The sequence below is a fragment of the Copadichromis virginalis genome, linkage group LG1, assembly GCF_057382275.1.
Source record: "Copadichromis virginalis isolate Kocher_CV1m ecotype Utaka linkage group LG1, C_Virginalis_male_GT1.1, whole genome shotgun sequence".
NCBI lineage: Eukaryota > Metazoa > Chordata > Actinopteri > Cichliformes > Cichlidae > Copadichromis > Copadichromis virginalis.
In genome coordinates, this window is record NC_140618.1 from 14,996,582 (window position 1) to 15,018,569 (window position 21,988).

Here is a 21,988-nt window from a genome sequence, read left to right on the forward strand (position 1 = left end):
GGTTAGCAAAATCATTTATACGATTTTAATGGCTTGTTTATTTTCCTGATTGATTGGTTTATTTGTGAGAGACTGCATTAAATACTTATATAGCGATTTGGCACATAGGTTGAATATGTACATAAATGAATAATATATGAACGACATGAGATTATAAATGATTTCCTGCAATTCTTTAAGTGGCCGGAGCAAATCAGCGTTGCCTAGCGACCTTGATAGCGTTCCTCTTTTCCTGTGAGAGCCACTTGTCTGCAACCCAGACGCATCCCACGTAGGTGGGGGGTAAAACATTACTACCAGGCAGGGGGTAATTATTTAAATCGCAAATTAATGCCTTGCTGTCAAAGACAATCTTTGGTGTTCTGTAACAGATGCAAAACGGATATGTCGCACTGTTTGCTCTCATGCCGCCTCCGGGGCTCTCAAGTTTCCGTTACTTGGTTCACAACAGTGTAACGTTTCACCGCCGTTACTTTGTGCCCGGTATCCTGCCGCCTCGGGCGCTGCTGGCCAGATGGCAGCTCGCGGTAATCTGCTTAGCAGCGCGCGCCGCATGTTCTGAATGAGAGAGGTAAGACAGAGAGGAAAAAACAAAACAAAAGCGGAGCTCTGTCAAGTTCAGTTTTTGGTTTGGCTTTTTTCTGTTGAACTGTAACAGGCAAAAAATGATTCAAGTCATGTTTGGAAAGGACTATTTTTTCTTCTGGAGCGGCGTCTGTTACCGCTGACAGACAGGTGTGTGGAGGAACAGGTAGCTTGTTTTGTACGACTCATGTCAGAGCAACAGGTTGAATGTTTGTTGGCGCTGCACTTGTGATGGGGAGAGAGCTTTGTGCGGGGAGTCCGCAACGACAGGTAAATCTCATAGACGTACCACATATTTTAGGCTGTTATCTGCATAGGTTTACAAATTTGCGCAGCACATAGTCTTGTAGGCGGTTTTAGATAAAGTGTAAGCTTTTCTATCTCCTAACGGATAGTATAGATTGAAGCCTGGACCAAGTAATCTAACACTAGAGATGACTGCACTGCTGGCCTCTTTTTGTGCGTCTAAATGCGAAATTGAAGCTGCTAAGTATTGTAATGAAGAGAGCTTTCCGCTAAGCCTCAATTTCCAACAAACTTGTGTGAAAGCCCGTTTGGTTGGATAAAACCTGGGAGCCAAATGCCAGAGGAAAAAGGGCATGTTTAATTCAATGGGAAATGAAGAAAAGGAAAAAGCAATGTAGCAGTATCAGCTGAGCTGTGCCTCCATCAAGCTGTACATGATAGTGTAGGCTTTGGCTAGGGAATAGCCTGCATGGCATTTCACTCTCCCCAGATTTGTCTCATGTTGGATTTTGGTCTGACCAGGTCTCTCTTTCCTTCTCTCCTTCTCTCTTTTCCCTCTCTAGATTGTAAAATCCTACCTATCATGTGAGGGCTTTGGTTACGGTTTTTGTGTGCATGTGTGTGTGTGTATATGTGTGTGCCTGTGAGGGACAGTGTAACAGAGAGCTAAGAGTCATAGCTTCACCCCAGGAGCACTGGCCTGTAAAAAAATGTTACTGTTACCCTTAAAGCATGAAAGCATGACAGTCATCACTTATTCAAATCCTGCTAGAACTCTTCCAAAAGAAATCCAAATTCAGAAACATCTCTCTGCCTGCAGGAATGTTCCAAAGTCCAGACCTGAGATGCTGGATCCCTCGGAGAAACTGATTCTGGAATGTTGTGGAGCGAAAGGCCTGAGATGGACTGAAGAGAAGGGAGACTGGAAAACAGAGGCAGGGGCAAAGGGAGACAATGTGCAAAGGGAAAGGCAAACATGGGGCATAGGACACAACAAATGGAGAATGAACGGAGGTAGAGAATCACTTCGTAAGTTATGTAATGACAGCAAGTGGGGAAATAGAAATGATATGCACAGAAGTTGGAAGGACAAGACAGATGCCTCTGGGATGTTGTCAGTTGCAGAAAAAGAGGGTGAAATTGCACAAAGGGAGAGGGAAAATAATCTCTGGCCTATCTTTCTGTGGCTGTTGTCCCTGAAGAACATCAGTGAACAAAAGATGAAAAGGCAGAACATCATGAGGATGAGGTGGCGTCATATTCTTTTCTGGTTACCTCTCCTCTTCCTCAGCCTCTGTCCAAAACCTGCTTCTTCACAGGTAAGAGCTGCTTAAAGATTATCATTTCTGATTCAGATGCTGTTTAGAAGTCAGGCTAGGGTTACCCTAACCCATTAATAATAGTTCTGTCCAGGTAAGTTGAGGCACTGCTGCAGTGAGTCAAAATAAATCTGAAGAAAAAAAATTATTACATCATTATTAATTTCATCATGTAAACCTATGCTTTTTCCACATTTGTATCTCACAACATCTTCAGATACATCATTTGCAAAGAGTACATTTTCCAGTTGAACTAATTCAAATAATATGCCTATATATTTTAATTATTTTGCTTGTAAAGGTCTTAATCTTGATAAATACATCACATGCAATTGTAAGAGTTTTCTATACAAAGTTTTTTGTGTTACATTGTGATTGATATTGTTATTATTTCTTTGAAGTAGATTCAAATACAGTATATGGCCTTACAAGTTATTATTGTATCCAAATGTTTGTGGCTGCAGTCCCCAAAGCTACAAAAACATGGCAAGACACCAGGATTAAAGGGATTATCAGACTTTCTCAATCTTTCACAGGGACACTTCCCACGAATGGAGAACATTGCTGCCTTTAAACCCGTGTCGACCTCGCCGCCTCGTTACACCTGTGGCTTTCCAGAGCGGAGCAGCTACTGTCAGTCACCTTCTTCTCAGGCTGAACTGCTCACATGTTATCAGGCCTTCTGTGTCCAAGAGTGTCCCTATAGATCCTCCACGCCTCCGTATGCTCCGCTGCTGCTGGCTGCACACAGGTAGCTTCATTAAGTTCAGAGTAATGTCAGGTATTTTATTAGTTATTTTCTGTCGAAACCTTTAAGGCAAAGCAAAATGAATCAATTAAAAAAATAAAACAATTGACTTATTTATTAAATTGTGTTAATGACATTACAATCGGTGTCTTGCTAATAACTGCAAGTTATTTGGTTTCTTAGGGAGAACATACTGACATGCCTGCACTTCATTCCATCAGGGGTATCTGTGTAACTGAAGACACTAACGACACTCGCCCTGGTACTCAGAGAGAAGCTGGAACCTCTAACAGTTTCGATGGGATTTCTAGTGGATCCAGCAGTTTGTTGTTTCAGCCAGGCCAGGATGGGTGCCTGGTCACTCCCCCTTCACAGAAACTTGGAGCAATGGGTTCCCTCACCTTGGCATTGTGGATAAAACCAAGCTCTGCTAGGGAAATGTGAGTCTGAATTTTGTAAGCTGTAAGAATACAGTTGTCATTGCATAATTGGAGATAAGAATCCTTCTTTAAATCGAATCATCCACTGAGTACTGCTTTTGTTAAAATTGATTAATTATTAGTCTTATCATACAGTTCATTGTGCAGTACAAAATGTTTAGATGGCTTGACAGACAATGATTGTTTACTTCTTAACTCATAAGAAGCAAAAGACAGATGATAGCTGTGTGTGCATGTACATGGCAGCTATTTAATTGTGTGTGTGTGTGTGTGTGTGTGTGTGTGCGTGCGTGTTATCATATATGTTTTCTATTACTTGAGGTTTGGCTAATCTTTCAGTTGCATCATCCCTTCAAACCCTCTCCTTCTTCTGTAAAGTGCTGCAGTTCTGGTAGTTGTTGGAAACAAAAAAAATATTTAGCAAAATGCATTAGGTTTTGATTGAAATGTTTTCCGTTTGATTGAAAGCCATGTTTACAGTCAGCAAAGAAGCCAATTAAATCAGGTGGAAAAAAGGAATTGGAAAGGCTAGTTCATGAAAAAGAGAAGCCAATCAGATGAAATAGAGGCAGAACATGAGAAGATGGCGTGGCTGTTTTCTTGACAAATCCTATTTAAAAAAAACAAAACAAAAACCTAAATGGTGAAATTTGTTTTGGGAAAAACACCATCACCATTGCAGTAAGTCAGTAAAAGGACAGGTAGGTCTGTGCCCGATGTTCCCTTTGTATGATTGCAACAGGTGAAAAAGACTGAATATCTATTTGATCCAATTCAGGTTTTATTTAGATTGTTCCAAATAACAGCAACAGCCACCTCAAAGCACTTTATATTGTAAAGTAAAGATCCCAGACAATCAGACAACACCCTATGAGCAACCGTTTGATTACAGTGGGAAGGAAAAACCTCCTTTTAAGAGGTAGAAACCTCCAGCAGAACCAGCCTCAAGGAGGGGTAGCCATCTGACGAGATTGGTTGGGGTTGAGGGGAGAAAGACAGGACAAAATACTAGGAATGGGTGAAACACACATGAATATTAAAATTTTATACAACCTCCTAGGACCTGGCGTCCACGTATGTGGACATCACATTTTGGGTTATTTAGACCAAAATACTAAATTTTTCTCTACAAGGGCCTGATATCCACTTACGAGGACATTATACTGCTACTGTTCTATCAAAATTTTAGACGAATACCCTCATTTGTGGCTCTTATTTTTCTTAAAAACAAAAATAAGGTAAAAAAAAAAAAATCTGGTAATTCTTTGTTTTTACATTCATCAGGCCCCAATATGCCCAAATATCAAAGAAAAATTAAAAATACATGTAGTGGAAGAGTTCGGGTCTTAGGAGGATAATGTATTTAAATATAGTCAATTATTAGTACTGGGTCTCAAATACTGTTATATAGCATCAGAGTAGTGCTACACTATCCTGTTGTAGCGATGACATATAAACCACTCCTTCTAGACCACTGTGAAGTTTAGTCAAAATGTATATATATGATGATAGTATGACATTAAATATGATTTACAAATATTTACATGAAAGAGAAAGCCCTGTGATATCGATCCAATAACAAGGAGCAGGTCAGGTCTGGTGAGATCAGTATAACCATCAGGAAACAATTAGCTGTCATGTCACAGACATGTTGTGTGTAAGAGACAGTGGATGAGAATGTGCTGGTATGTTCCAGGCAAGGGTAGCGTGGTGCAGAGTTACACACTCTCAGATCAGCTTGCAATCACATACACATGCACACACTCACATAGACAAGGCGCTTGCCCACACTCAAAGAGGTCAGCTGGCTTTACTCCGCAACCCTATCTCTTCCTACATACAGCAACACTTAAGGCAGGTGATTTGAACAACATGGCATGTCAAGAAATTGAAAGTAAGCTAAAAAAAAAATACATAATGCCTTTGTTTAAATTCAAAAATTTAGCTGATAAAGCAGGACTAAATTGATTTGGCAGTGAGCTGTTTTTACACTGTCAGACTAGGGATGGACAGCTTAAAATAAAAGTATCAAACTAAATTCAGCTTCAGTTGCAGAGAAACCATCTTATCTTAACTGTAAAAATGTAGTGTCTGCATTAACCACAGGTTAACAAAATTATGTTATGCTAGTAGTGGAAAATGCAGCCTTGAGTTGATGGGCTCGGTCTCACGTTTGTAGTGTTCAAATGCATCTGACACTCAGGTAATGTCAAAGCAATAAAAAGCTTTACATAACTTTATTATATAACTACAGTAGTATTCAAAAGACTTGTAATATTAATTTATCTCATCAAGAAACATAAAATGATCTGGTGAAGTGTCATTATATTGTTTTTTTTAATATGATCAGGAACAGTTTGCACCATTTTCACAAACAAGGACAGGTTTCCTGTTTTGTGGATTACTTGGAAATTTTGAGTGAGCTGTTAAGAATATTTGGAGATTTCCAGACATACTGCATTCACTTATTCAGCAGTGTACCAAAAAGATAAGTGTGACCAGGATCTTTACACTAGTGATAGCTCTGAAGGAGCTTTAGTCTAACACCAGACAGGCTACATACATGTTGTACAAACTCTGTGGATGTTCAGTTAAATGTCAGTGTCTGTTAAGTTTAACTCAGATGGAGAATCATTCAGAGATCAAATCTCTCCTTTAAATTTCACGCTGTGATTTTTGTTTGTGAAGTTGTCTGTCTCAGGATTCAAATGACAGACAAGTCTTGTCTTGGTCTGTGGAACATGACACCTGTATGGCTGAATGCAACTGAATGGAAGTAATATCTCCCCCCCTTCACTCACTCTTTCTCTCTCCGTTGCTCTCTTTCTGCTGCTGTCGTTGGCTATCATTCTTTTGTAGTAGAGATGATCATGGCTGCCATCAAAGAAGCCAGATGAAAGGAGGTCTCTATCCTCACCTCTGTCCATCTTTCCTCACCCCACTCTCTGTGTCCCTCCCCCTCTTTGTGATTTCACATCCCTCCCCTCTGAACAATGAACAGACCCAGCCACCTGTTCTTCCAGACGATGGTTTTTACAACACTGTGGCTTTGCTTTATAGAAACAGATTATGGTGATAGTAGTAGCAGTGTGTATGTTGAGTATTGTGATGTACAGTTAGGTACATAGGTATTTGGACAGCGATGCTTTTTTTTCCTCCTCTCTGCATACTACCAAAGTGGATTTTAAGTCCAGCAATAAAGATGTGATTAAAATTCAAACTTTCAACTTCAACAAAATGTTGTAATAACTATTCAGGAATTCAACCATTTTTAGACAAACAAAAGGGCTGGACAAGTTGTAAAGATAAGGATTGTTTGTAGTACTTGAAAATCCTAGAAGTGTGGTACTAACTTGGCTATTGTAGAGTGTTTCTATGTCTTGAGAAACTCTTGGTTTGCTTTTGCAGTATGCCTACTTTTATTATCCATTTGCACTACAAATTGCTGTCCAATCGGTTTTGCAGCAGTTGGCTGAATCTGAGCCCTGCACACCTCAGAATTCATGCTGCTACTTCTTTCAACAGTCACATCCTCAATAAAGAACAGTGATCCAGTTCTACTGGCAGCTATACATTTGACATGTAGTTGATAAGATACTCCTAAACTAATGTAATGTTATCTGTCTGAGATTTTTTTCTCACTAGGTGTTTTTTTTTTTTCTTTCAGCTTATTGACACTGACCTCAACTTTTCTTTGGACCTCATATTGAGAGCTTTAGTCAATTGCTACCAAATACAAGTTCCATCCTTAGAAATTCACTCCAGAACTTTTATCTGTTTAATTTGTCATTGAATTATGAGTCATGTGGACATGAAGTGGACATGAAATTGACATAAAACTGGTTGTCGGTTACTTGTCAAATTATTTTACCTCTGATAATAGGGGCCATGTATTTAAAATATTTGTATTTTGTTTTTGTTAAAACTCCTTCAATTAAAGCTGAAAATATGCACTCCAGATATCTGGATTGTCTGTATTAAAATTCACTGTGGTGGTCAAATGAGAAAATTACAAAATTGTCTTGTTATCCAATAAACCAATAGGTTGACAGTCTAAAAATTGCTTAATTTTAAGTAAGCATATAGCTTTAAAACAAAGAAGCAAACATTTTTTACTGGTTTTATGAAATGTGTGTATTTTTTCCCCCACATATATCATTCTTAATATCAGACTGCTGCTCACATAAAATTAAGTTGGACTCTGTGATGTTCAGGTCAATATGTATGGCCAGTAATAATTGCATACCTTCCTTAATAGACACTTTTATGTGTGTGTTAAAGGAAAAGTACTTGAAATAATTTCTGACTCGTGTTGTACTTATAGCAATTTACCTATTGGTGTTTTTTTTTTTTATATTTGTTTTCTTTAGCCTGTCTTTCTATCTTTCTCTCCACAGAGACTCACTTTTATACCTACGTGCTTGTACAGACATACATTCAAATGCTCTTTTTCTCTTGCATGTACCTAACTGTGATTTATAGGGTTTCCTGCTCTGGGTTCATAAAAGCCATGATTTCCCATAAAATGTCAGTGATGGTGGTTAATATGACACGTAGAGAGTGTGTGCGTCTGCGCCTCAGCGTAGCAGCGGAAACCTTACAGTCATGTAAAATATTGATATTCCATGTGAAAATGTCAGAATGAGAGACTGTGTGTAGTGTTGCTCAGCTTCATGGGTGTTAGAGTCCATTCTTCCCTTTGTTTCCTGAGGTGAAGCTTTAAAATTCTTACTGCTAAATATTCATGTGAACCTTTTTGGACTGTCAACTGATGCAGACATAATTGAATCCTTTATTGTTTATGTGTGTTTTTTGTTTCTCTCAGGATGCTCCTGGAGAAAAGTTCAGAGCAGCGGCTGTTTTTTTCTCTGACCGTGTCTGGGGAAGCTATCATTCTGCGATATGGTCAGTCCAACAATCAGACTTCTATGAACAGCTTTAGAACAGAGGGCAGACTAGGACTGGAGAGCTGGACACATCTTGTTTTGCAGGTGAGTAATACATAGTTTAAGTATCCCCATGGTGAGTCGTGTTAAAGATGCTATGGTTGGACACTGTCAGAGGTACATGAATTTGATCGTGTATATTTACACCCAGCCCGCTTGTAATCATTCTACCATGAGTTTTGTTTGTAGCTGCAGTACTTAGGGCTGTGAAAGCGGAATTGTCTCTTTTTATTATAATCTGATTTTCTCTGTCATCCTCTGTGTCTGTTTTACTCTTTCATTCTCTGTCCATCTTTTTCTCATCCACTCTGTGAGCTGGTGGTAATTATACTGGAAAACATCTGTTTTGGAACAGCTGCTGGGGCCAGGGGCATACACATTACTTCAGACACACAGACACAAATGCTTTCCTTACACTTTCAACACAATATTTCAAAAGTCTATGGCCTGAATGAAAACAAAAGCAAACAAGCAAACAAAAAACAAAGCTGCTGAATTTTAGTTACTTAAGTTATTTGGGACTTTTTTCCGTGATTTGTACAATATAACAAAGAAAGTACAGTCTTGCCTATACAACTGTATCATTTTTATTTTACTTAAATATTTTTCTAATTGTTGATTCTTTTAATATTTTTTTTAGATAGCAGTACTTTAGTGCATGTGCTTTTGTACATAAAATTTGATGTATTGGTTGATAATTCTTAACTAAATACATTTGTCTAATTAAGTTATCAATATTTTTTCCCAGCTAAACTTGGCATCTATCGGTACAATTCAAGTGAACTTGTGAGTTTCTCAATGCAGTGCCTTTTTCTGTCTAAATATTTTACATATATATGTACTGTGTGTTTTCTTTGGGTTTCTTTGGTTTTATTCATTTTTATTTCTTTTTTCCACACTATGAGTTGATGTAAGTTTTATATGAAGTAGAAATTTTAGGAAACATTCAGTAAGAAATACAAGGTGGTCTGGACAAAATGAGGCTTTCATTAGCACTGATCACACTAAAATGGCAGGTAGTGAAGTGGAGAGAGTTTTAAGGCCCCAAATGGATCCCTATGTGTGTTGATGTGAGTGTTTCTGGTCCGTTGAAGGGTATCATTTTACAGATTACTCCACTGGACAATCTCTCTCTTTCAGGATCTCTGAATAACACTAAGGCTAGTGTAGGGGGAAAATATGGTTAACATGGTAAGCCTTAAATTCTTGCAACCTAAGTTGTATTTTTTTTCTGTAAAAACAGAACAAAACACAAATTTTAACAGGCATTAGTAGAATTTATCCTGTTAGCAATATGATCTGAAATTTAGCTGTTGAGTACAGCTGGCATACATTTTAGGCAATCCAGGAAAACATCTTCAGACATCAGATAAAGGCCTCAGATGTCTGACCATAAACAAAAAAGCATAACTTTTCCCATCAAACCTCCCATCAGACCTTTGACAAAACAGCATCAGACTAAAAACGGAAAAAAAACGCATCAGGCGATATAGTCTCAGAAAAAATGCATCAGACTAAAGGGTCTCAGAAAAATCAGCACCAGATTAAAAAGGTCTCAGAAAAAGCGACATTGGACTAAAAGGTCTCAGAAAAAAAGGGCATCAGACTAAATAGGTCCCAGAAAAAATGGCATTGGACTAAAGGTTCCATGCTTCTGACTAAAAGGTCTCAGTCAAAACGACATCAGGTTAAAAGGGCTCAAAAAATGGCATCAGATGATATGGTCTCAGAAAAAAACGCCATCAGACTAAAAGGCTTCAGAAAAACCACATCAGACGACACAGTCTCAGAAAAAAGTGAGAAGCTTCCTGCCAGCCAAATTATTTTCCAAGTGATCAGTGTGCGAGACTGGCAGAACATGGCTGTGTCCAAATTCAGGGGCTGCTTCCTTCAAAAGCCACATTTGAAGACCGATTATGTCAGAGTGAAATGATGAAAGCTGTCCAGTGTCATCCAAATGTGGCCAACAAATGCGTCCTACTTTCCTCAGTTTTGGAGGATGGGTCGGACCTATGCTTCGTCCTCCCTATACCAGGATTCATTGCAAATCAAGGTTGAAGGAATTTTTGGGGAAAAATGGTGGATGGTCAAACGAAGTGGTCCAGAAATAAACTTTTAAAAGTAAGTGCTGAGTTTTATCGCCCTCAAATATTCAGCGGAACAATTGTGAGTATAACAAAGACTCACTTTCGGCCAAGTTATGTGACATTACTGATATTGCCACTAAATGTGGGTTAGGTCCTCCATGATTTGGTTGGTTGGTCAGTTAGTTTGTTAAGTTAGTTTCTGGCCAAGCTGAGTCTGTTTGGCGATGTGAAGCCAAATGTACTTAAAGGTTTTGGGAAAAAATGAGCAGACAGTTCACTTTTGACCTGTGGATTTTGTTAAGGAAACAGACAGACTTAACCATGACATGCGGAAGTCATAGTTACATGAGCTCTCATCTTGTAATGAGCAACTGATAATAAGACAGACAGTAAATGGATAAGTCCTCATTTTGTTTCTGCTGTTTTTGGCATGCTTATATTATACAACCTGAGACCGTTACCTTTCTTATAAAGCCCAAGATATCTGCAGGATTCTGTCCTGTTTCCCCTTTTTTAGTTTTTTTTTTTTCTCTCTGATATATAAAATATTTCCATGTAATTCTAAGAGAAAATTGTGTTTTGATCTGATAGTTAACAGATATTTAACAAAGTTATCTGATTTTGTTGTTAAGTGGCATGGTTAATTTCCTTCCGCAAGTATTCAGAGTCAGGAGAGACTGAAAAACCCACCAGTGAGAGGTGATGAGACAGAGGCTTTCCACCCCTGATGAAACAGCCGGAAAATTCAGCAATGCGAAGAAGATGATGAGGAAGAGGAGCCAGCAGCAGCTCAGAGAAGATGAGAACAAATAGCGGTTCTCTGTAGTTTAGAAAATGGTGGAATCGTTTAAAAGAAATTCTAGATGTTTGTTTCTTGTTTGCAGAGGTATCGCCAACACAAAATATAACAGCTTCATTCAGGGAATGACAAAAATAAATTTGTGATGAATCACTGATGTTTTTCCTGCAGGAAAGGACAGGGGAAAGAAGGAAAAATAAAGGCAAGCACAGACAACTTTGACAATGCTTTGATGTATCCAGAATATATTTAGTTAAAAAATGTTCTTAACGAAGTGGGATTGTGTTGGTTTTAGTGGAAAACGTATGCAGCTGACTTAAATAAAATATTCAAAAGAATTGCAAAAAGTTGTTTTTGCAGTTCTTGTCATGAAGTTGTCTAAGTATTTTATAAGGATGTCATGTGTCTGTATCCTCTCTCCTATTAGACCCTATTACCCAAAAAACATCAGCCTGTTTTAATGCTCTTATATCTTTAAAATCTTAAGAAAATTATGATATTGGAACTTTTCATCCAGTATAAGAATATTTACTACATCAGTTTACATTTCATTTTATTTGAAATCTACAAAAGGATCAAATCTTTTTAGTCTACTTTTAGCTGTTACTGTGATATTGCCCTTTAATATAACTAAGTAAAGCTTTCAGACAGTCATACAGGTATAAAGTAATATGAAATAGAAATAAATGCCTTAAATTTGAACTAAAATGTAATATTTGAGACAACAGAGTTAAATTCCACCACTGATAACTTTTTAATGTATAAAAGTATATATAATATAACATAAGACCTATTATATTTGTATCGTCAAAATGAAAAGAGACTAGTTTCATGAGCTACTCTAGAAAACTAGTTTACTAGCTAAAGTTAACATTACTGTTGGCTAAAGGGACTCAGGCCATGGCTGTGGCGTTCTAACATACACCTCTGATGAAACATCACAATTTTCTCCAATAAAAGTAAAATAAATTGCATAAAATAAAGACTTTCTCTATTTCGGTCGTCCAAGGCTGTAACTGCTACTGTCGCGGTTGCTAGCCAACAGGAGGTGCATTGTAGGCTTGGTTAGACCGTCTAATTTAACAGTCAGCTAGTCTTCGCAGGTCCTTCCTTTGCATTACCCGGCCTACTTAGACCAGTCCTTTGAAGGATGCAGGCCCTGACCTGATAACAGCGTCACCTGCTGGAAGCTTCTCTCTGAGGCACTTTAATCAGTAGCATAAACTCAGCCACTTACAACATCTCGAAACACCTTGCTACCATCCTAGCACCTCTTGTGGGGAACACCCCACATCACATCAAGAACTACACCGACTTCACCGACAAGGTCCAGAAACCTACCCTGGACCCAGATGAAACCATGGTGTCCTTTGATGTAGTCTCTCTCTTCACTTGCATACCTACCACGGAGGCAGTGGACACTGTCAGAAAACGACTACAAGAAGACGGCTCCTTGGAAGACAGGACCAACTTCACACCCGATCAGATTTGCACACTGTTAGACCTCTGCCTTACCACTACATATTTCAAATACAACGAGGGTTTCTACAGACAAAAACATGGCTGTGCCATGGGCTCCTCCGTGTCACCTCTTTTAAAGGAAGAGTACCCAGCCATTGGTACAGATATGTAGACAACACCTGGGTCAAAATCAAAACACGAGAAGTGGAATCTTTCACTGTGCACATTAACGCCGTGGATAAAAGCATCAAGTTCACCAGGGAAGACACAAAGGACAACTGTTTGCCCTTCCTGGACTGCGCTGTGCACATTGAAGAGAATGGCAACCTCAACATTGAAGTTTACCGGAAGCCCACAAACACGGACCAGTACCTCCTCTTTGACTCCCATCACCCTCTGGAACACAAACTTGGGGTAATCAGGACCCTACACCACCACCCTACACCCTCTAAGCCTGAAGGGAAAAAGAAGGAACACACACATGTAAAGGAAGCACTTAAAACATGCGGCTATCCTAATTGGGCGTTTATAAAGTCAGCAAAGAGGCACGGAAAAGAAGATCAGACACTAGCGAGGGAGGATAAGAAAGACAGACGCAACAACATTTTCATCCCCTATGTAGCCGGTGTATCAGAGAAACTCAGGAGAGTTTTTCTCCAAGCATGACATCCCGGTGCATTTCAGACCCAGCAACACACTCAGACAAAAACTGGTTCACCCGAAAGACAAAACTCCTAAACACAAACTTAACAACGTGGTGTATGCTGTACAGTGCAGCGAGGAATGCCCAGATCTCTACATCGGAGAGACCAAACAGCCACTTCACAAGCGCATGGCACAACGTAGAAGAGCCACCTCCACGGGACATGACTCAGCAGTTCATCTGCATCTTAAGGACAAAGGTCACTCTTTCGAGGATGCCAATGTTCACATTTTGAAAGAGGAGTGAAAGAAGCCATCTATGTCCACTGTGAGCAACCATCTTTGAACAGAGGCGGTGGTTTACGACACCAACTGTCTGCCATCTATAAGCCAGTTTGGAGATCCCTTCCCAGACGCCTTAACGACCACTCACATCCTGGGCCATCTGACCTCAGGAAATCACATGATAGGGTGGGGCCAGGTTTCACAATGACCTCACCAGAAACCCGGGCTGATTGTGACCCACACCCGCTTTCACACCTTGGCTCATGTGATTAGGTAGAGGATCATCAGGGGGTCCTTTGTCCCTCTTTGGGGGGAAACTCCCACTGGGTTTAAATCTGGGACTCTCCACCATTTGACCTTAGAACTGAAGAAGCTTCTTGGATGAGAGGTGAAACGTCTTCAAGCAACTCAAAGAAGTCCAGATGCTTTTCTTTCCAAGCTCCTTAGACTACGATGACCTGGATGACTGAGAACCTTCACAGACACATTTTATCGGAGACATTTTAGTCTGATGCCATTTGTTCTAAGACCATATTGTCTGATAATGTTTTGTCAAAAGTCTGATGGGTTTTTCAATGGAACATTATGCTTTTTTGTTTATGGTCTGACAATGTTTTCCTGAGACTTGAGGATTTCCTAAAATGTACACTTTAATATATGCAGCTCCATATATCTCTTGGCAGTGTTCAGATGGTTTCCCCCAAGGATTTGTGTCTTCTCCCAGGAAGGCAAATGTGTAAACCACAATTCTATGCCATAAGACACCATACAGTAACTGTTAACAATGGAGAAAAATCTACTGTGGTCACCTTTCTATGTAAACTCAGCACTTCGAGCCTAGATTTTACTGTAAATGAGCGCACGCCGAAAAATGCTGAAAAGGGTTTTATGATGAAGCACATGGCAGGTATAATGAGGTTGTATCTAAAGTAAACACAAATGGCTTAAAATATAAAAGTGGAGGGGACCATGTACAGCTTAAAGTATTAGACAATAAAACAGGATAATACTCAAAAGTCCAGTCTCCAGTTTCAAATAAAATTATAAAAGATTTAACACTAGAAACGGCAAAGGGGTTACTTGGACTCCTTTGGTATTTAAAAATTATGCAACTTTGTTAAAAGAAAATCCATCATCTCATATTTCATGACTTTTCCTAAATTGGTTTTATTCATCATATGGTGAGTATTGGGGTGTATGGGATAAAAAGAAAAAAAATATGACCATTTATGCCTAGAAGTGCTGAAGAAATCGTTTTGACCCTCATACAAATCAGTGTAAAATCCTGTGCTCAACAGTTACTGTGCCTCATATGCATCTTTTGATATGAAGGTTGCTACAGTTTTATTCAGAGCAAGCTATATGTAAATGATGATTGAATAAAGAGAACTGTAGTTGGATAAAAGATAAATAATTATTGTAGTGGTGAATAAGTCGGGAATGGGATATTGAACTGGTGTGCAGTTGAGGAAGGTGGATTACTGGATGCAGAAGCTGTGCTGAAATTATTGTCTAACTGAGAGCAGACTGCAGATACCAGTTTATTTTCAGATTCTAAAATATATTTTATTTTTTCAAATCTATAATGAAATAATCGGAGTCATTTGTTAAGCCCAGAATTGTTTTAGATGCTAATAAAATGTTTTGGAATTTTGTTTATTGATGACCTTGCTTTTCATATTTTTAAAAAGATATATCTAAAATTTTCTTTGTTAATACCATGTGTTCTCAAAACACAGTAAAATAAGTTCCATAATAACTAAAGTGGATGAGTGCTTTAAAGTGAGCTAACAGTGTCAAATGTAACTACATTAATGAATGTACATTAATAGCACCTTCGTTTTGCATTTAAATGGTTGGGAAACCAGGAGTTCTGAGTACGTTATCCATAATGTGCACTGCTTTAAAATGAAAATCATTGTGTCTAGCCTGAAAATTTGACTTGACAGTCTAGTTTACAAGCTTGCTGACTGGTGTTGATGGAACAGTACTTTGGCAGTCTAACATGTTGTTGGCTAAATGTAGTTTTGCTGATGGCTCAGTTGGTTGCTAGCGTGTGTACAGGATGCCTGCCTCTGGGGGTACAGTTGTCATATATGCCTTTGTACAGTATGCTTTATATGTTTGTTGCATATTAGTGTAGGCATGGGAGAGTACAGTAATTTACTAAAAGTGTGTTACGTTGGTGCCCCTTGAAGGTGTTTCAAAACTTTGTATGCGTTTGTTTTTGTGAATTCTCTGTGAATCAGTCTGCCTTTTGTTTAATGGTATGGTGATGTGATCTGCTTTGACCATTCAGAAGAATAACATAATCATACTTGACACTTAAACACCATTCGCATACCCCTGTTCTCCTGCACACACATACACTTATCTACTGGCTTGCTACACAGACACATACTCACAATTCAGCGGTAATTTGTAACAGTCTGTCAGCTACAATACAGATATTACCCTATGAAGGAACTCTGTAATTTAGAAACCTTTCTTATTCACATATAGTGCACACACACACACACACACACACACACACACACACACACACACACACACACACACACACACACACACACCCGTCATCTGTCGGTTTGTAAAGATCAAAACACCAAAAAAGACAGTCAAAAGGGATGCGGGTTTCCAAGCGCCAGGAGCAATTCACACACACACACACACACAGGGGTGCCAGGAGCAAGGTGCTGTAGGGATGCTGGTGCTCCCTAGGTAGTTGTCTTATCTGATTATGGTAACGATGTAGAGAATAGCGGAGGAAAATGTTGCCTGGGGGAGGGAGGGAATGACAGAGGAAGAGAAATGGGGGAAGCGGGGATGTGGCTCAGTGTAGTTAAGTGATAGCTGTAAAGTCAGTCTATCATTGGACTCACCTTTCAGTGACTTTTTGCAGGATATACTAATAATTGATAGTTGTCCATAGAAAAGCATCTGCTCTACAGCTGTGGATGAAGAGTTCAGTACAACTAGTCTCACACTGACTGATCTGTGTATAAGAATAATTTGGTGTGGTTGGTCTTTTGTGTCACAATGTCAAACTTAAATGAATTATTAGAGTCATGGAGCTCTTTACTTTTTTTTTTTCTTTACTTTTACTTACTCTTTTGTGCAAATAAATTATGTCAGTCTTGAGGTGGATCTACTATAGGAACTGAGATCTTGAGAAAATGCACTTGTTTTCAAAATCTGGAAATGTTACTCGTGCACCATAAATTGTGTTTTTTGTTTACTGAGTTATCGCTGTTGCTTGTTACGTCTGTGTTAGGAAGTCTGCAAGTGTTATCTTTATATGATAAAATGTTGTTATATTGATGACACAGTTTTTAATTGCTTCTACTCAGACACAGGTTCTGTTGTAGCTTCAGAGTGCTTTCATGTTTTTCAGCAATCTCTGCATGGTCTAAGCTTACGTTAAGTAAGAACAAAGTCAGCTGAGTTTGGAAATCCGGGGAAGTGGCTTTTAAAACCCACTGAATTTGTTCTAAGCAAAGTCTTTCCTTTTAACCTCTCTTTAAAGAGCTTGTTAAAGAGCTAAAGCCTAAATTTGCGTCCTCTATGGAGAGGCTTTCTTATGCTGCATTTCTGTTTATGATTGATAGAAATTAGGGCATTTTGTACATGAATGCATCATCTTGGGATCCAAAGAACATAAGCACTGTTTATCAAGGTGCAATAACATTAATTAGGAACACAAAGGCATTCAGTAATTAATCCACAGTGTATGCTTGGGTTGGTTGGCCTTATTTATGAATTGTCAGTTTCACCACCATATCTCTTTCAGTGTGTTTTATTCTTGTAGAAAGCTCTGTTCACATGGAGAGAGAAAACTGCTCATCACACCTACAGATTCATATTGTGGTGAGCAATGGTGAGTGGTGGGACATATTTCAACAATGAATAGTTGCAACAACAAAAAAAGGATCTGATTCTGCCCTGATACTACCGATCTGTCCAAAGTGTACCCCACCTCACGCCCTATGGTAGCCCTATGGTAGCCCTATGGTAGCCCTATGGCACCGAACCCCCCTCAACCCTGATAAGCAGAAGAAAATGAATGGATGGGTTGATGGATCTGATTCTTTATGTAGACATTAAAAGTAAATGTTTACAGAGAAAATAATACATAGCAATTATTTATCTTTTAATCCTTTTGGCCTGTAGCACCTTAGCCTTACTGGGCTTACTTGGATTGTTTTGGAATTTACATTGTCTGTAGGTTGATTTGGGTTGCAAGAGAGAAAACGATTTTTAAAAATGCTTTTAGACAATTAACCTTCCTTAATCTGAACAAATGCTAAATGAATGATTGAAGTTCACCAAATTTATGTCCCAGTGTCATAAGTCGTGTGGGAAATTCAGTAGTAGCTGAGCATGATGAAGAAGAATTGTGAGATAAATCAGATACCAATAATATTAAAATTGTGAACTCTTGTCCTTCCTCGCATGGACAACCAGTCACACTGAAAACTTTCATTTCTTGCTATTAAATATAGTAATATATGAAAGTAGAGGATGCACACATTGGCTCAACATATACTTAGAGAGTCCCAGCCATAAAGACAGAGAAAAAAAGTGGGGAAACTGACAAGTTAAGTATGTGTCTGGGTGTCATTCTAAGTTAAGGCCCAGTCAGGATTACAAGGACACACATGCAGACACACATCTGTATCAATGTATTTATTGGAGGGAAAGAACTAGTTGTTCCCATTGCTCTCCAATTTATTCTAAGGACTGTGACAGCTCATCTGTTTCACTAATCTGCTCTTAGACACTTTGGCTGCTAAAACTTCTACTGCATGTCATAATACCCTTAATGAATGTTTTCATGCGCAATTAGACTCTGGCCTGTGTCTTTGTGTGTATATGGACTGGTGTAGACTTGGCAGAGAGCTGCTATTTTGAACTAACTCGCCTGATAACACCACAGTCTTTGGAAACACCCACCTTTATTACCTACACCAAGGAGGTTATGCTTTTGGTAGCGTTTGCATGCACGTCTTTCTTTCTGTAAATGTGATAGTGTGAAAAATCTTAAATGAATTCTGATAAAAGTTCGGTTCATGTAACAATCTATTAAAATTTGGCCTACATCCACCAAGGTCTGCAAGATTAACTTAATTATTTATTGATCAACAGTTGACAGCCTTATAACTTTGAAATTATGATTTTTACAAGTGTTGCGTGTATTGTCAACATATAGAAAGTATCATGTCACACGATACTTTAAAGTAATGTGCAATTTTTGTACATTGCACTTTATGTAGTCCTGTGTTGTCTACTATATGTCATATGTAGCAGTATGGTCTTGGAGGAAGGTTGTCTCGTTTCTGTGGGGGGGACACAATAAACCTTTGGTCAATATATTGCTATATATATTTTTAGAATGAATAGAATTTCTCCTTTTAAACATCTGATAGTACAGGACTTTGGGCAAAATCTGCTGTTTGTTTAAATCTGACTTAATACAAAAATCCTTTATAATGTTAGTTAATATTATGCGCTTAAAATAAATGTAGAAGTTATGACATGTTATCTATATGTTATCTATATGACATGAAGAAGGCCTTACATGTCATATAGATACAAGCAGATTCACCACACTCTGTCCAATTAGCTTCTCCTGGTTTTGGTTTTGTCTCTGTACCACCTAGAATGGCAGAGAAAGATAGAGATGCGCACTGAAGGTTACTTTGTGTTAGTTTATACTTTGCATAAGCATACACTATGTGTACATGCAAGGGAGCGTTTTATGCACCCTTTTGTATGCTCTCTGCATGTGTTTGTGTGCACCAGATTACATGCATTTATGTGTGCTTGTCTGTATGTGTGTGAAGGTGAGGCAAGGTTGTTATGCAGGGGTGAAGTGGACACCTCTATGGTAGCCCTCTGCCTGCTGGCACTGGAGGCAAAAGGGCACAAGACTGGCATCAATTACATAGAGAGAAAGGTGTGTGTGTGCATGCCCATTGTAGATTTTTTTTTAGCCTGAAATTAATTAATTAATTTAACATCAGTGGTTTAAGTTAGTGTGTAGTGTGGTCCAGCTTAGTGGTGAGAGCAAGGCATTAATAGAAGCAGGGTTAGAGGTTTCATTCCCATTGGAGCTTGGAGATATGAGAGCTAAAAATGCATCCGGCTAGGGTTCTGCAAGGTGCTTTAGATTTAAAAAAGAAAAGAAAAAGCTTTTCAACCTTGTTAGAGTAAAAGGAGCTGTTTGTTTAATTCGGTTTTATTTAATTCAGGTTTATCGGTATAGCGCCAAATCACAACAATAGTCAAAGTATTCTTTACTGTAAGGTAAAGACCCAACAGTATTCTGGAGAAAACCTTAACAATCAAGCAACCTCCTATTAGAAAGCTCTTTGCAATGGTGAGAAGGAAAAACTCCTATTTAACAGTTAGAAACCTCCAGCAGAACGAGGCTCAGAGAGGGGCAGCTATCTGCTATGATTATCTTCAACTTTCTTACATTTTAGTGTGGTTCTGTATCTGCCCTCTTGCACCATCATCTAGGTGTCACAAGTAGCAGGGAGAGGAAGCAGTTAGTAGAGGTTTATTCCCAATAAGAGAAAATGTGTTGGAGAAATTTCAAGCTCAACATGGCCCAAACTTAACCTGGTCACAATTCACTGGTGCATCCATGGCTTCTCAGCGAAAACAAGAATATCTTCTTTATTTAGTCTCTAACTGGGCTAAATATAAACAAGGAAGAATTTATTAATTTCTTTTTTAAAATTTTGATAAAACAAGAAAAAACTACATTGAACAGACCATTTTGAGGAAAAAATGTATTTGATTTGTCTCATTTCAGCATCTCTCCATTTTTTACAGAGTAAATTCTCAGTATGTTCTCGTGAATGTTTTTTGTTAAAGGGATCCACTTTGCTTTTTGCTCTGAAAGAAAAAGTCTGAGAATTATGGTCTTTATTAAAAGGTTGGTGTGTCACCCTCTCTCTCTTTTTTCCTCTTTGTCTTTTTTTTTTTACCAGAAGATAATTTTCTTTTCCTCCCTTTCTCATTCTCTCTCGCTACCTCATCTATCTCTCATTCTCTCCCCCTTTCATTGTCTTCCCTCTCCACCTTCTTTGCCCTTCCCTCTTTCCCTCTCATTTTACTCACACACAGTCTCTCCCTCTCTCACTCTCCATCTCCCTGGGGACAATTTTCTTTTCTTAAATAAACTGTCATAGCTAGTGTTAAAATATGGGCCTTACATGGGGTGAGCGCGGCAAGGCAAAGGCATGGGGCCCTGGGATGGTATAAAACATGGATAATATGCTGTGAGAGGTAATTGTATCTTTTAGCGCTGAGATGAGTAGAACAAATGTGTCTCCTCCCCATCTTTTCTCTCTCTCTCTCTCTTTTCCTTCTCTCCTTCTTTTCCTATCTCTTCCTTTACACACTTCAGCCGTGCTAATATGATAGAGAGAATATTGGCCGTACATCAGAGCTGCTAACAGTTCATAGTGAGTAAGGGCAAGCATAGAGGGGGGATGTGGGACTAAAGAGGGTGGGAGAGGATTGGAGAGTGAATAACAAGGAGAGGGAGGGTGATAACAGAAGAGACGGACTGAGAGAAATGGAGAGAGGAAAGGTGAAAATGTGCCTGAAGATGCAAAAGTGACATGCTGATGACACACAAAGTCAAAATCCACTTACTGATTTCACGTTGCTTGTTTTGCGTGTGAAGGGTGAGAACAGGGATAGCTTGGAATATGGAATTAATCAGTTTCCAAAATATTAAGTTAAGAAAGAGATCTGAGAGCATCTAGTCACACAACACCATGACAAGGCCTCGGTCCCTTTGGTTCAAATGAAAACTTGAACACCTACTGTCTTAAGCTTAATTGTAAGTTAGCCAGCTGGATCCAATCAAGTAATCAGATTTTGATTAAATGAGCTCTTAGGAGCTCTCGCTTCTGCAGAGAGACACCTCTGGCTGCTATCTCCATATCATATATAGAATCAATACATTTTCATGGTAATGTGAAAACATTACTTTGAATTTGACAATTTTAAAGTCACCTTTGGTGGAGGTTTTTTTTTTTTTTTTTCCAATTTTGTCTTCTTCTTCTTAGTCTTTGTTGACCTGACCCAACTGCTCTTCCTCTCTGTGCCCCTATTTTTTTTTTTTTTTTTTGTCCTTTTTATCTCATGTCTTTTACATGATGCTCAACTGTAGAATTTTGACAGCACCCAAGCATTACGTTATATTGAACTTGATTCTGTTTAACTGATGGTGACTCAAAACCATCATCCAGCATCATTAGTTTTAACCATTTAAAAACTATTACTATTACTAGGCTGTTTAAATAAGACTGAGCTATAAATAGTAATAGTTATATATTTTTTTTCCTTTTATATTGACTTGAATCGCAGTATCTTATGCTAAATATCTTCACCACTGGAGTTACTGGGACT

The 21,988-nt window shown here is 38.7% G+C and overlaps 1 protein-coding gene across 1 annotated transcript in view; it reads left to right on the top strand.

Annotated features, from left to right (window-relative positions):
• Window positions 1–240: 240 nt before the first annotated feature.
• The window catches only part of ush2a (Usher syndrome 2A (autosomal recessive, mild)), a 220,544-nt gene continuing 198,796 nt past the window's right edge, over window positions 241–21,988 (top strand). Inside the window, exons 1-5 of the mRNA XM_085452171.1 lie at window positions 241–571; window positions 1,652–2,150; window positions 2,687–2,901; window positions 3,120–3,338; window positions 8,164–8,329. Coding sequence (XP_085308297.1) covers window positions 1,677–2,150; window positions 2,687–2,901; window positions 3,120–3,338; window positions 8,164–8,329 — 1,074 coding nt within the window. The 5' untranslated portion in view covers window positions 241–571; window positions 1,652–1,676. The remainder of the gene's footprint in view (window positions 572–1,651; window positions 2,151–2,686; window positions 2,902–3,119; window positions 3,339–8,163; window positions 8,330–21,988) is intronic.